This window comes from Pomacea canaliculata, linkage group LG8 (assembly GCF_003073045.1).
Source record: "Pomacea canaliculata isolate SZHN2017 linkage group LG8, ASM307304v1, whole genome shotgun sequence".
In the NCBI taxonomy this organism is placed as follows: domain Eukaryota; kingdom Metazoa; phylum Mollusca; class Gastropoda; order Architaenioglossa; family Ampullariidae; genus Pomacea; species Pomacea canaliculata.
In genome coordinates, this window is record NC_037597.1 from 10248502 (window position 1) to 10263844 (window position 15343).

Here is a 15343-nt window from a genome sequence, read left to right on the forward strand (position 1 = left end):
TTTTTCACTTGTATAAGTGAATTATATGTTCAGTTAAGTAATTAACTTTTTACTAGCATGTGCCTACACTGAGATAAAGTAGCTTTAATCTGAAATTCAGCTCTATAGTTTCTTTCATAGTTTTTAGGAGTATTTTATAGGTATGACCTTTCTTGAGTAAAATTAATAATTTTTCAAACGGTGGCATGAAATTCTACTTGGTTATAGTTCTGATCATTATAGTGTATGGAGAAATGAAAGAGAAATATATTCACTGTATTGTTCTGGTCTCAGAATATGAAGCAGTTATAAAGGACATTAATAACATTGTAGCTGCAACCAAGATATTCTTAGAGGTACAGTTTTAAAAGGCATGGTATTTATCATACAATTGTATTACAGAGATTAGCACCGACCTATTGAAGATGGTAATTTGTATTTCCAGTTATTTTTTTTTTTTTTTTGGTTGCAAGAATTGATGGTACTTGATCAAGAATTAGACAACATGTTATGCTTCAGCCTAAGTCACTTGTTCTCTGAAGAAGATTAACATAAAACATGTTCTAGTAAATTTTGTATAGCTAATAAGAAATAACATAAACTTTTCTTTAAACTAGGTCACTTTATTCATGTGTTGATGTCATTTTGGGAAAAGGAAAACCATGTAGAAATGTCTGACAAAGATGATGATGCATGCAGACTGAGTACATCATGGGGTTAAAAACAACAGAATCCATTGTGAAGACTTACATCTGATCTTGCACTAAGAATACAGGCAGAAGGTAATCAGTGTCAGATCTACTAATATCCCCAAAAGACAACAAGCAAAAAAACCTGAAATATCAATATAGGATACATTTAAAATTAGCTTTCTTGGATTGAAAGTGCAAACATCTACATGTTATTCACAATTATCAGGATGCCACCAACGGCAATTAATATACAGTTGTAAATAAAACTGATGCTATAATATTAGGTACATTTTCGTTTGAGAAAGACGAGAGGCAAAGCTTTTGAAGTGCAAAGTATGTAACAGTATGAGGCAAAGACCAGAGATGAATCATGGGTTAATATACATTACTATATACACTGCTAATAGCTTTTTCAAACAACCGCATATACATAGCTATAACTACTTGAATTACTCCAAAAAGTGAACCCCTTCTGTTCCAAAACCAAGGCACAGCAAGCCACAACAAAGACTGATGGTTCAGTACATGAAGACGGTTCAGATGTAATGGACTGAGTCAAAGTGTACAATAACAAGATTTTATTTCATTTATTCAAGAAAAAAAAATTACACAAATTTTACGTATGTACATTTCTCAGTCAAGTCAAAGTCAGTGCTGCAGTACATAACAGTGCTGAAAATAATGTTGACAACCCATTTTCCTCAAAATATTTTACCTTTTTAAACACCCACAGAAAAGTGTTTTTGGCCTTACTGATCATGACAGGAAAGGTGAAAACATCATCTGTAATTACACTCATGGAAATAAAAAAATTAATAGGAAACAATAAGTGTAAAATTAATTTTGTCCCCAAAGGCATCTTTTATTTATTATTTAAATCATAAATATACATAGAAATTTACACTATAAACAGTTGCTACAAAAAATAAAATTGCAGCAATCTGAGCCTTCAGACACTATGTGCTTGGAATAATCTTGGGTCTAGATAAGCTGTACAAATACCACATAGCTTGCTAAATAACAGAATAGACTGTTATATATTTACTCTTCACTATTAGTAGTACGATGTCATTTTACTGTAGAAATGTTTATCTGAAGATTATGTCTTGTTCAAAAAGAAAAAAATCAAAATCTCTTAATCTTTTTGCATTATGCCTTGTTTGGACCATTTTCTATGATGAAAAACTGCTGTAGGAAAATTCATCTGTTGTTCTGTAATACCATAACATTGCTAAGAATGAGAACATTTATAATACATTTGTTTACAAAAATGAAGTGGAGAGAGGGTGTCCTACTTATACACATATCTTGCAACAGGGGTCAAGACAAGATCTAATCTGAGTTTTAAAGCCTATTGTGAATGCAACATATCTACAGTAATTCAACAAAACTTTCTTCTTGCTGCCTGCCTTGTTAACATTTTTAGAAAGCACATACAGCCAACAACAAGCAACTACATAATGATTATGATTAAACCTTTACATTGCAAAGTCCCTGCTGCTTGCAAAATAAAACCAAAAAAGTTCTTTATACACGCTCATTCATCTGTTAAATAAAAACCTCTTTTCCTGTTCTTTGCTTCCTACACCTAATTCCTTCACAAATAAAAATAATGATTGTTTCTAATGCAATTGGTAAACTTTAGGAAGTTGAGGCAGAACCACGGTGAAAAGTACACTGATAGTATTGAAAGAATATTCACAACACTGCCCTTGTCTTCAGCAACAGCAGCTGGGATTACATTTATCCAAAAATCAAGATGGGCAGAAACCAGTTTCCTTTATAAATACTGCTTAATCTCCTATAATAAACATGCAATTTTTTTTCACAAATTTTCAAAAAGAATTGAAATGGTCATCATGAAAAATGAATGATGATGGAAAATTCTCAAAAGCGATGAAGCCAACATAAAAAAAATTATTGATTTAGTACCATATTTAACTACTGTTAATAGCATTTGTAATTAATATGAAAGAAAATTGTACTTTTTTTTAAAAACTGAATACAGTACTTAAAAACCATCATCCAAAATCTTGAATGATGACCCCTAAAACTAATGATATTATTGCTGTTTTTTTGAGTCAGCTAAAAAATTAAACTGCTGAAGCACAATACAAATACTGAAGTCATTTATACAAACATAAGGTTTACTGGAAAAAAGATGTTTAACAGGTGCTATGACTCCTCTTCCAAACCCTTTTTAAAATGGGTTCTTATGAGTTTACAAAAATAAGCAAATTAATTATGATGGATCATGATTGCCTTTCAGCATAATTACAAACTTAAAATGACCTGTAAACTTTTAAGTGAAGCAAAAATACTGCAGACACCACTATCCAACCACCGACCTTTCAGTCCAAAATCTATTTAACAAAAAATTCATTAATGTCTGCAGTTAATATCCCTTAAAGATTAATTAAGTCTGCTCGATTCCACTACACCAGCGGTTCTCAACCTTTTACATGTGGCGACCCCCCTGACGAACACCGGTACGTCCGCGACCCCCCTTAGCGGCTAGGTCGGTGGAAGAGCGGGGGGGGGGGGGGGCAGCTTTAGCTAACCTCGAACGCCGCGTCGAGGAAATCAATGCAATTCAACAACGGAAGAGCAAAGTTCGTATCTGCAAGAAGTATAACTGTTAATGAAATTTTACTAAGCTAATAAATATATTTTATTGGACACTCACTTTGATTAATGAGAAGGTTGAGCCTGCTTGCTGTTGCATAGAGAAGCGAACCTGTGTGCGATGTTCGTACCACTGCTATTCGCAGCTCAGCCTCTGCGTCCTCACGATTTCTGTATTTCGACTTCAGTGCTGCCAATGCTGAAAATCCTTGCACACACATATACGAAGTTGAAAATGGCAGCAGAACTTTCATGCTTTCTCAGAAAGGAGAGGATATTCACCGTTGATGCTAATCCAGAATGTTGGCACTGGTGTTGTGTGGAAGACTATTTTCAGGGATTGGTCACTCGAAGGTCGATGAGCTGCTCTTCTTCTTGCGTGGACAACCCGCTTGTGCTAGGATCGCCAGAAATGGATTACGAATCCAATCGTATTTAGTCACATCAATTTCAGCGAAATAATGCTGAAACCTTTCTTGCAGTCCGTTTAGATGGGCAATAATTACATTCTTCACCTGATCAAGATTCAAGTTGTCAGCCTTGCACTACACAAGCACGGAAACATATCAAAAATATTTTCTTGGCGTATCTTTTGCGTCCACAACGAAATTTTTCGGACGAAAGCATTCATCTTGTCAGTTGTTTGTAATATGGTGGTGTAATATAGGGGAGTCAGCGATGAGAGATTGGGGGAGAAAGAAAGCAAAAGGCGAGAGGAGGGAGATTGGAGGCTTAATTGTTGAGAGGGAGATTGTGTTTTGAGTTTTGGAAGTGAGAGTCACTGCATGCCGAGACAGTGTACTTGAATAGGAAGAAGAGATTTGGAGTTGAGCCCCGCACCACTCGGTTACACAATGTAAACTAATTCCACTAATACCAGTATAAGAAACTTTTTTTAAAAAATGACCACCTTCGCGACCCCCTTGTAGGCACGTCGCGACCCCCCAGGGGGTCGCGACCCACAGGTTGAGAACCGCTGCACTACACCTATGTAAAAAACCCAGGACAATATTTTTTCCTTCCTTCTCCATGAGTTTTATTTTTCCTTTAAAAAAAATCCTTTTCCTGAAACAATATTACAAAAGAAATGAAATATCTTGGCTCCTTTGTTCCATTTGTGTTAAGACATATCATCTCGTTTAGAGGGTGGTATAAGATGGTCAGGTAGGTCAGAGGGAAGATCATGGCCATCCAGCTTGATGCGGATCAGGTGGTTTGCTAGTGCCCACTCATCAGCATCCAGCATGCCATCATGATCAATATCAGCCAGCTTCCACACCTTGCTTAACACAGAGTTGGGCAACTTGGACTTGACCATTTCAGATTTGGCAGCAGCACCAGTTATCTTGCCATTGACAGGGTTCAGCTTGTTGAAAACTTCATCATATTCATATTTTTCATGAGAAACCACCCACTCGTGCTCTCCACGCCCTGCATCCACACCTTCTCCCCGGCCTATGCCAAAAGGGGATTCCGTGTACCCCTCGAAAGCCCCACCATGAACGGTGGCGTTGTTCTGCATCATTTCTGCTTCCTCATGAGGGATCATCTGCATCAGACGTGCGATGTCATTGGCCAGCATCTGATCTACGCTCTCCAGAAGCTTGGGTTTTAGCTGGTGAAATTTGGTGAAGTCATGAAAAGCAAGCTGCTCCTGCATACGCTTCAAGTTTGGAAAATCACCTGGGGAGATCTGGTGCTCCCGCTGGATTGCCGTGTAGATGTCACCCAGTTTGGAAATAAGCTCCTTCTTCTTGGTATCCTTTCCAAACATGGATGGCATCTCTTTCTTCAGGTAGCTGATGATGTATGCATGTACCTGCACACACACAGGTAAGACAGTAAGAAGGCATTATTCTTATAAAAGGGGATCGAATACAATTATGGTTTACAGAAAAAGATTCAAATGTTCTCATACACCAACTGCAGGAAGCAAACAGCTACACTTGTGAATATTCATTTTAGTGAAGCTGCTTTGAGTCAGTTTTAGCTTTTCGTAATTTTTAAATGCATGGGCTATGCCACCACAACCACAGAGGCAGACTTAAGAAAAACAGTAAGAACAAAAGAAAACAAATACGGTATTTTCTGCACACCAAAATTGTTAAAACTCATGACAAAGACTAAAGAATATATAAATCAACACAGCATCAAACATGAACATTAAATAACAATTAAGAATGCCATCTATAAAAATGGTTACTGTGAATAAACTGGAATTATGTGCATTGCAGAATATGGTTCACTGGCTGCCTTATGTAGCTAGCAAAGTGCATCTGGGCATGGACTTGATAAACCAAATGTTTCTAAATTTAAAATATGCCTTTAAACAATATACAAACTATGCAAGGTGTACATTTGTGATGACACATTAATCGTCAAATGTGTGGACAGCACGTGCTTGAGTCATAGAGTTGAAAGCAATCATCAGGGACACTCTTGTCCAGTTTTATTCAGTGGTGATTGAGAATATACTGACATTCTCAATAACTGTCTTGTATGGCAGTATCACTCAGAAGTGGAAAGTCTGACTTGACCTACTGGTGCAGAACTACTTTGTAGGTATAACCAATACCCAGCACAGTTTATGCAGGGTACATAAAATTATGACTATCAAGTTGATGGGACTTGGTAGGAGAAAGACCTTTGTCCATTTGTTGTTGTCTTTGTTAATGGGACTCGAAAAAGCCTGGTGTCAGAAGATTGAAGAAGTTGTGTGGGCATATAGATGGGACTTCAGAGAGATACTGAGGACTTGTGCCAGATATTGCGGAGTGAGACTATAAAGTTTATAGACTATATGATCTAAACTAGTAGCCAGAGAAGAAAGCAAATGTTCACATCTAGATGGTCTTCAGATGAGGCAAACAGCAGTATTCTGGATCCTTTGAAGTCTGTCAAGAAGATACCTGGGAATACCAACCAAAAGAGAATTACAATAGTCAATCCTTGAGATCACAAAGGTACAGATTAGAGTTTTAGCTGCATCAGTGGTGATAGAATGACGAATGCTATCAATCCTACAAGGTTCAAGGTAAGCAGTTCTGCAGACATGAGAAATATGATGGAAAATTCTGATCAACAATGACACCCAAACTGCAGATAGGGGTGGAGAAAGGAATAGTCGAGTTGTTTATGGCCAGAGACCAAGGAAGAAAAAGATGACTCAGAAATTTCTTGGGATAAGCAACCAGAAGTTCAGTCTTGTCATCATTCAGTTTCAGCTTATTTTGGAGCATCCAGGACTTTACATCAGCAATGCATTCCTATGTCTGTATCAGTAGCCCAGCAAGTTCAGTAAGTGGAGTTTACTGATAAAGCTGTGTATCATCAGCATATCTCATGTGACATGGCATGGCATGACATAACAGAGGGGACATACACAACACAAAAAGTATTGGACCCAAGACAGACCCTTGTGGGACCCCATATCTCAGAACAGAAGCATCTGAGTATGCACCTTTCACACACACACAGTATGAGTTCAGTCCCTGAGACAGGTCCGAAACAAGGACAAAGCAACATCATAAACATGGCAAAAGAGTGCTGAAGCCTGCATAAAAGTACAGAATGATCAACAGTATCAAATGCAGCAGACACATAGACATATCTTGGCCAGAACATACTGCTTGAGAATCGGCTTCTTTCCCAAAGCAGTAACCTCTCTTAGTTCTGATGCGGCAAGAGTATGCTGTCTCCTTGAAGTCTGTGGACAATGTGTTAGTGCAAGTTGTGTAAGCATCCATATCGGCATCCTCGCGTGTGTTTGTGAATGTCTATGCAAGTGGTGAATATGTGTGGGTAGCGTATGTGAAAGAATGTATATGTGAGCATGTATATGGATGTAGATGGAGTGTGAATGGCAGGTGTGGATGCATGGAGAATAATTTTCAGTTTTGTTTGCATTTCATTTGTTGGAAATATATACAATACTGTATGAAGTTGTGTCTATGAGTGTGTGTGTGGGGGGAAAATTGGTGTTTTACGCCGTGCCAGCAACTGAGGCTATATTACTGCAAGGAAGCCAGCCCTGTAAACAGACGCCACGTGCAGAGAAAGAACAGCGTGCCCGAGACGAGAAATGAACTCTGGGCAGCCTTCACTGTATTGGTGACAGGCATCTATGAGTGTGGGTGTGTGTGGTTAGCATTAGGCCAGTAAATGTCAGCCATCATCATGACATGTTCCTTGTGCATTGTCACTTCGCAAATAAGTGAAGTGAAATAAATGAATTCTTTTCTAGTAGCTGAATCAGACACACAACATTATTTATTCAGGTTCAGCAACATACATAACATGACACTAGTATTTCAGGTTCAGTGATGTACTTAAGGCAACTACAGATTCTACTATCTTGCCCCTTTTGCCCCACAGGCTTGGGGACTGGAGAGTTGAATTTGTATCCTTGATTATGAGATAACTAGTCAACTTTTCCCAAAACATCAACATTTGCCTAACAGAGCAGACCTTTGCCTTTGCCACATAATCTTTCCAAGTTATTCATATATACTTCTAGGTAAGTGTCCAAATGCTCTTCATCTGCTGTGACACTTTGGCAAGTGGAATTTGGGGGTGTACGTCAACGACCTAATCCAACAGACGCTCCTCTAGCAAAATCTTTTCTTGTTGTTGAAATGTATTTTTACCATTTCTGATAAGAAATTGAGCAGACATGTTCACAGTGGGCTTCCCTAATTGTTTGATGTTGGATTCTGACCTAATTTTTATAGGCTACGTCATTCGAGGCAAGTACATTTGCTTGAATGTAAGCATGAGAATTATGAGATAACATTCTGCAGCCTAAAGGACAAAGCGACAATCATTAGCAGAAAGATGCGGCAAATGCGAGAAAGAACCAACACAGAAGAAATCGTGTATCAAAGAGTTTTGTCACCTGTCTCTATGAGAGAGAGAGCTGTTGCTTGTCTGAAAATAATAATACCTAAAAGGTGACTTAGATCACATTTCATTGTTATACCGCAAACTTGTATTACTGGACTACATGCAGACGTTTTTAGTTTTTCCAGTTAACTACTAAAACGAGGCAGGTGTATACGAAGTTTTCGGTTTTGTCTCATCACGAATTGATGTACACGTCCTTGGTCTCATTCACTGTTATGGCTCGCCGAGACTAACAGCGGAGAACTTGGCAAGAGGCTAAGCGTTGGTCTCGGCAGACACACACAGTCCACCTGTACACGTCACTGGCTATACGTTGTACTAGAGTGAAATGTCTAAGACGTGAATCACTTCAAGTATGATCTTTATTTCTGACCGATATGCGATGATTCATAGTGCAGAGATATCCTCTGTAGCTATAAACAGAGATGCTTTACTCTTTCATAAGAGTAGAAATATAATATTTTAAAAAAATGAGGCTGAAACGTGGCGATGGAATCACCAACACAGTGGCTGTGATGAATTTGACATCGCATGACGCAGTGCCACGCAACACCGTTGTGGGGGTGACTCTGTCAGCAAGACAGTAGACAGGGTGTCTAGTGCTTGGGTGAGTGACGGTTGTGGGCTCGGTCACCCGAAGAACAAGTACCAACAAAAGATGGGGTGGGGGTGTGACACTATGGGTGTTTGGACTTACGACATATCAAATTTCGAGCTGGGTTGTAGCGTGATCCTCAGTGAGTCCTGAGTACTTCTAAGTAGCGATCAATGAGGGTGGGGTGGGGTCTACAAGTCTAAACGTAAAGGTGAACCCAGGATTCTGCGTTTTCGACTTCAAATGACCTCTGATATTTTCAATCATATAATTTGTTTACAGTGCTGTAACCTGTAGTGGTAAAGCAATATGATGATAACCCGTTTTCCATAGGAAATAATACTCCCAGTTCACACCAAGGCCTCTTTAACAACAAACGGCCCTGTACAACTAATAAACCTTATTAGACTAAAGTTGCTGGTACGCGTTATTCAGCGCCATAAAGAACAGTACTGCACCTCCCAAGGTGTCTGTTCTGCATTCTTCAAATGCACTGTGTTAATCAAAAGCAACGTTTTATTATTTTAATAATAAGCATTTATAATAGCTATATACATGGAAGCAAATGTGGGGGTGGGGGGTGCTTATTGTTTGGCAACATGATATCTGTCTGACTACAGATATTGCTGCTCGGTGACAACAGGTTTTATTTTTAAACCTCCTGTCATGCCAGTTCAGAAAATATGGTTTGTTTATTAAAGTATTAAGGCCATATTTATTTTATTTTTCTGAAATACTAGCAATTATTGATAACATCTGTATTAACTCCATTGCATACTTTTGTGTGAAATAATGTTTAACTTTAAAGTTACCAAAAGGAACAATGAAACACTGGACTTTTCATCCTTAGTTAAAAAAAGTATGTCATGTTCACTTAATCTATTCAACAAAAATTGAAATAATAATGCCTGAGTAAATGGGAAAGGTATGAAAACTTATGTAAATATTAGCAAATGTAACAGTATGTAAATAAATGTACTACTATTTTCTGTAATAAACAGCCCTGGGGACAGGAGTTCAATTGTTTTTTTAATGCTAGCTTGTCACAATGACATAAGGAAATATTTCTTGTAAATATCATATGATACTGCTGATATATGAACAAATGACTATTGCACACATGAAATTAAAGGGAAATTAAGTCAAAATGCTTCTACAAGAAGTTTATCATTTCTGTGTACAGTGATGGAATTACTAACGCAGATTTATCGATAAAACAAATGATACATATATGAAATGTAACCCAAACACATCATTTGTGACCACTTGCATCAGACCACACATAGCTATCTAAACTGAGTTGTGAGGCTTTATCACATTCTGTAAGAATTTGAGGTTTTGACTTGGGTTAAAATTATCTAGGAGTTGGAGAACAGGCAGAAGATCACTAAAAAATGATACAAGTACAACCAGCCAACCTATCTATCAAATGTGGAGATTAATATAAACTCTTCTGGATAAAATACCAGGTTAATGTAAAAAAATATGGGACCTTAAATAAGTACCCTTTATTTTAAAAATACACAAATATGGATGGATAAAAATTATTGATCTGGGCCTCTCCCTCCAAAAAAAAGAGGAACATTTCACATCCCCCATCCCCCCCCCCAAATAAAGAACCCACTAGAAAGTAAACTATCATCACTTCTGCAAGTCTGCACACATTTTGTCTTAATAATTGTACAGGTGTTGGCAATTTTAACAAGGCTAATTTGTTTGGCAGTTTCGAATGGTTAATGTTTTTATGGTTAACGTTAATCATCATTATAGGCCTGATAAACTCAGTAGTATTCTTCATCCACTTTGAAAATGAATAATAGCTAAACATTCACATATTTTCATCTTTAAACTAACTTGTGGGAATCCCATAATGACTTCATTATGACAACAGTAATCTGCACGCTCTTCTTGTTTATAATCCTCTTATACAAATATAATATTTCTCATCCTATAAAAATTGTTCTGTTTACTGAAACAACCTTTTGGAGGAAGTTTTTCTGATCCAATTTTATGACTTAGTCATCTGCTTCCTTGTGTGAAGAGCAGCACATTACCATTGTTTAAGGGTCCCACTCATCAAACTACTTATGCCTGCAAAACAGTAGCAACAAGGAATACTACTAAAGCAGCCACAAGGAAGTGAGACTGCATTGTCATGGTTCAGATCGAGAAGCTTGCAGAAAAAGCACCTAAAAGTAACAAGTCCCTGATGATCTTTTCCAAAAAATGCATAAAGTTTTATCAAATAACAAAGAATTTAGTCATAATGGTTTTCAGCAAGTAAACTAAATATGAGATAAATAATTTTTCTAAGATTCTAGGGAGAGGTAATAAGAAAACTCCATATACTAGGCTGTAAACTGCACAGGTATTACATAAGTTTAGCTATAAACACATGTTGACAGGACTTCTACAGAAAGTTATTTAGACCAGCATACAATTTATGTAGGAGCTTTGGTACTCGGCATAATGCACGTTTCCTTGTAAAGTTTTTTTTTTATGCCAACAACCAATGCACAAAGAAGAGGGCAATATAACTTAAATATGACTAAGGATTTTGCCTTTTGCTCTATCATATCATGCTTCATCATACACTATTATGACACTTTCTTATTTAACATCCAGGTCTGACTCTTCAAAATATCACCATGGTAACCATGAAGAAAATATTTACTTCTCAGACAGTGGCCTCTGTAATACTGGTCATACTTTAACCTGTGTGCGAGTCATTACTACAAGAATCAAAAATTGCACAACCTCGTTGGTCTGTTTAGTGTAAATTAAATTTCAATTAGGAAAGTTAAGCTCTATTGTAAGCAAGAGATCATAATACTACTTCATGACCCTTTTATCCTCTGAAATGAGTAAAAAAAAATGTAAATCTAGAAATCAGAGTACCCTAAATTATTTCTTACCTTGGCCAACCTTGCTCGCTTGATGAGGTCATTCAACTTGCGCAAAGCAGCGTTCCTTGGCAAACTCTGTAAATCTCGGAAAAGGTCTTTCTCTTCCAGTTCAAAGAGTCGCCTGTTCATGTCAAACTGTAAGGGTTGGTCCCAGAAAGAACCTATATACACTCGTGCAACTTCAGGTGTGCTCAGTACCTTACCCAACGACCACATCAGGGCACCATAAACTCGCATCAATTGCTGGTGATCCACCATGTCTGCCTTGTTGAGTACAATGCGGATCTTGTCATCGTAACCTTTGATGGCCTCAATAGCTCTTCGAAACTCGTCAGAGATATCCAGTTTGTGAGCATCAAAGAGCAAGATGATCCTATCGACACGCTCGGCAAACCATTCCAACACCCCTGTGAAATCGTAGCCCCTGTCGATACGCTGTTTCTCTCCTGACAAGATACCTGGAGTATCTACAATAGTTATACTGTTTAAAACTGGGTTGTTTAGCTGCGAACACTGGAATCTATTGAGAAAGGCATTGCCAAACTTTGACAAAGGCCGAAACTGCTTCTTCGGGTCTACCACAAGAGCATTTCCAGGAATGACACCCTCTTGGCTGTTGTGCATTACTGCAATAAAACGATCTGTCGTTGGTTCTGGTCCGATTCTGATTCCGGGAAAGTCCTGTTCTAAGAGATATCTAATAAATGTAGTTTTTCCTGTGGAATACTGACCGATAAGAAGAATCATGGGCTTCGCATCAAAATCTGGATCATCAAGGGGTGGAGAATGGAAGTCGTGAAATTTGTACGTTTCTTCCAACGGCAGTAGCTTTCCCTTGTATATCTTTTTAAGTCCTTCCACCACATTGTCATAAACTTCTGGCTCCTTCTTTCGGCGATCATCTGATAACCACTTCATGATCTCTGTGCTTTAGTTTCAGTTGAAAGTTTAAAAAAAAAAACTTTATATTGTGCTGTCTTCTCCGGCAAACTGCCGTGTCGATGGGCTGCTTTTAGCGGAAGTGGGATGTCAAGAAAAGCCTGCGCAGCCGCACACTCAGTTTCAACTTTAACCTTGCACCCGAAGGCCGCGACGTTGACGTCAGCTCTATGTTTTGGTTTTGCGCGATCTCAGGACAACATCGACAACGCATTCAGCAGTGTACATTTTCTGTGGGTTTCCCAGGCCCTAATCGCCTTTGGTATGTTCATTGACAGTAAGTTCTATCGAATAATGTAACAGCAACGTTTGAGTGACAAGCGATATTTCAAAAAGAATTCTCAAGAACCTTAGTAGTAGAGAATAGTGAGAGTTAATAAATGTCAGCTGGATGACAGGCAGCTCCTGTCATGGCCGCTGGTTCAGTGGTTGCAGGTCGACAAACAGTTGTGTTGTTATTTCTTCATAGAAGCGTAGCATTTTAGTTCTGTTCGTTTGCATGTTTTAAAAGATTTTCAGGTCATCCCAGACGGGAATGTATGCGTGGGTTCAATTAAAAGGAAACGGAATTTGTTTTGACTAAAGCGATCTAAACAAAAGCAATTCTGTGTTTTTACCAGTGTTGTGAGCGCTGCAACTTAAAGAGCCAAACAAAGGAGCATTCATACGATGCACACATAACGTAGAAAGTTTCGGTAATAATTGTGTGGCAATATATGGTTTGTCGTAGGAGTTATATTATCAATAGGAAAGTACATTTGTCTGTGATAAGCAGACTATATAGCCGACCATTTAATTCCTTGAATTAACGAACGCTACATGGTCATATACTTGGTAAGAAGTAACTTTGTCATCATGTCAATGTTATCTGTACTAAACATTATTAAAAACCATATGCAAGATAAATAATTCTTTTTCATAGCTAAATAAAAGCTCATATCACATAACACTTTTTTACATTGGTGTAAACGTTGCAAAAAGAACTTCTTTAATCAAATGTTACAGAACTACAACACTCTCTATATGAATGTTACTAATCTCATTCATTATTTTGGTATCCACAGTAGTAGAGATTTTGATTACTCTGACAAAAAGTGCCAAATGAAATGATATCATCTGAGAAAATATATATATATTGTCACCTATCTTTCTCTCTGTGTGTGTTTCTGTAAGAGTAGGAATAGAAGAGTAAAAAAGTAATTCTTCTTTCTCTTTCACAGAGTTTAAATTTCAGCTTGTGGTTTAGAAATGGGACGAATCTTTCTGCAGCACATCGGCGGTACAAGGCTGTTCTCATGTGCCAGCTGTGATGTACCATTAACTAATCGTGCTGAGCTTATTTCTACAAGATTTACAGGTCAGCATAAAAATCAATGTGTTAAAATATACCATTTATGCACACTTGGCCTTAAAATTTTGTTTTTGTATTTCAGTATTATCTCTCATGTTAAAAAAAGAAATAATACATTTAGGTCATGTCGTAGGACCAGAAGTTTCTGTCAATAAACTAAGCAAATTGTGTTTGTTGTTGCAGCTGCTGATTTGTATATATTATACATTTTTATGGTTGATAAACAAGTTGGATGGTTCCTTTTACTGTTATTACTAGTTAATTTTTAGCATAATTTTTTTTCTTGTGTAGATTTCAAATTGTGTTGCTGGATATGGTCTTTTTTGTAAAAAAGTATATGTATTTGTAAATATGTACAAAGTTGTAAATATTTTTTGGACAATACAACAATTATATAAAGGCTTTCTAAACTGATTACACTGTTTGCCATCATTGAAGGTGCCACAGGTAGATTCTATGCCTTTATCCTCTTCAAACTCGATCCCTAGTGTCAATCTCAGTCTAGTGAACCGTGCAAGACTCGCTCAGATCGTGTCCATGCTGACTGGCCGCCACATGTCCGTGAGTTACTCGTCTAAACATTCTGATGCCAATTAGGGTGGATTAAACTATGAGTTGCCACTGAAGAAAACCAGCGCTACAAAGAAGGCCGTGTCATCTTGGAGAGAGCATTGGTCACAGAGAGTGAGGGCTTCGAAGAGCATGTGCCAAACGACAGCTGATCGAGCAGTGCCACCTGAAGCATCACTTGTAAATACTAAGAAAGACTCAACGGAAGGAGAGAGCAGTCTGCTCATGTGTATAGATGGATCATTTACCTGATTTGCTTTGTGAAACACAGAGACTTTCTTGAATTTCTCTGTTTTTAAAAAAAATTATGTGATGAGGTCATGGTTTTCTCTGCAGTTTGGTTACACATATCACTGGCAGTTCCACAGAAGTAGGTGAGGAGTTTGGAGCTTTCTGTGAAGGTTTAAGATGGTGGAAGTACTAGGTGTTATCAAATATAAGATTGGTAATAACCCAAACATGAAAGAAACCAAAACAAAAATTACAAGAGACTGATGATCTGAATTGGACTGATAATGGGCATGTGCAAAAATGCAGGCATAGAACTGCAAACCCCCTACCCCAGTAAAAAGAAGGCACTGAACTATATACACAATGCTTGAGCATTACTGAACAGATAGTGTTTTCTACTCAAATTTAGAATGGGCACATAAAGAGCTTGTACAGGTATCTCACAATGAGAACAGAAACAGGCCAAATGAATATGTGCTAGGAAACCCTTACATCAATTGAAGCAACATAAACAAAAAACTATATTATGACATACAATCTTGTGCTGTGCAGA

The 15343-nt window shown here is 37.7% G+C and overlaps 2 protein-coding genes across 2 annotated transcripts; one reads left to right on the forward strand and one right to left on the reverse strand.

Moving 5' to 3' along the window:
• Nucleotides 1–427: 427 nt before the first annotated feature.
• LOC112571365 (EH domain-containing protein 3-like) lies at nt 428–12738 on the reverse strand. Its single transcript, XM_025250318.1, has 3 exons — nt 11709–12738; nt 4307–5115; nt 428–3093 (listed from the first exon to the last, which is right to left on the reverse strand). Exons 1-2 carry the CDS (start codon nt 12615–12617, stop codon nt 4417–4419), a joined length of 1608 nt encoding a protein of 535 aa, XP_025106103.1. The 5' UTR covers nt 12618–12738; the 3' UTR covers nt 428–3093; nt 4307–4416.
• A 33-nt stretch (nt 12739–12771) lies between these two features.
• On the forward strand, nt 12772–14729 carry LOC112570358 (protein yippee-like 5). Its single transcript, XM_025248758.1, is given in 5 exon segments — nt 12772–12915; nt 13859–13995; nt 14428–14453; nt 14455–14578; nt 14581–14729. Coding segments are annotated over 4 exon segments (408 nt in total). The 5' UTR covers nt 12772–12915; nt 13859–13886.
• Nucleotides 14730–15343: the final 614 nt, after the last annotated feature.

Coding starts and splice junctions, on each gene's coding strand:
- LOC112571365 (XM_025250318.1), bottom strand. CDS start 12,617: ATGAAGTGGTTATCAGATGATCGCCGAAAGAAGGAGCCAGAAGTTTAT. Junction 5,116..11,708: donor AGCGAGCAAGGTTGGCCAAG/GTAAGAAATAAT, acceptor GTGTGTGTGCAG/GTACATGCATACATCATCAG.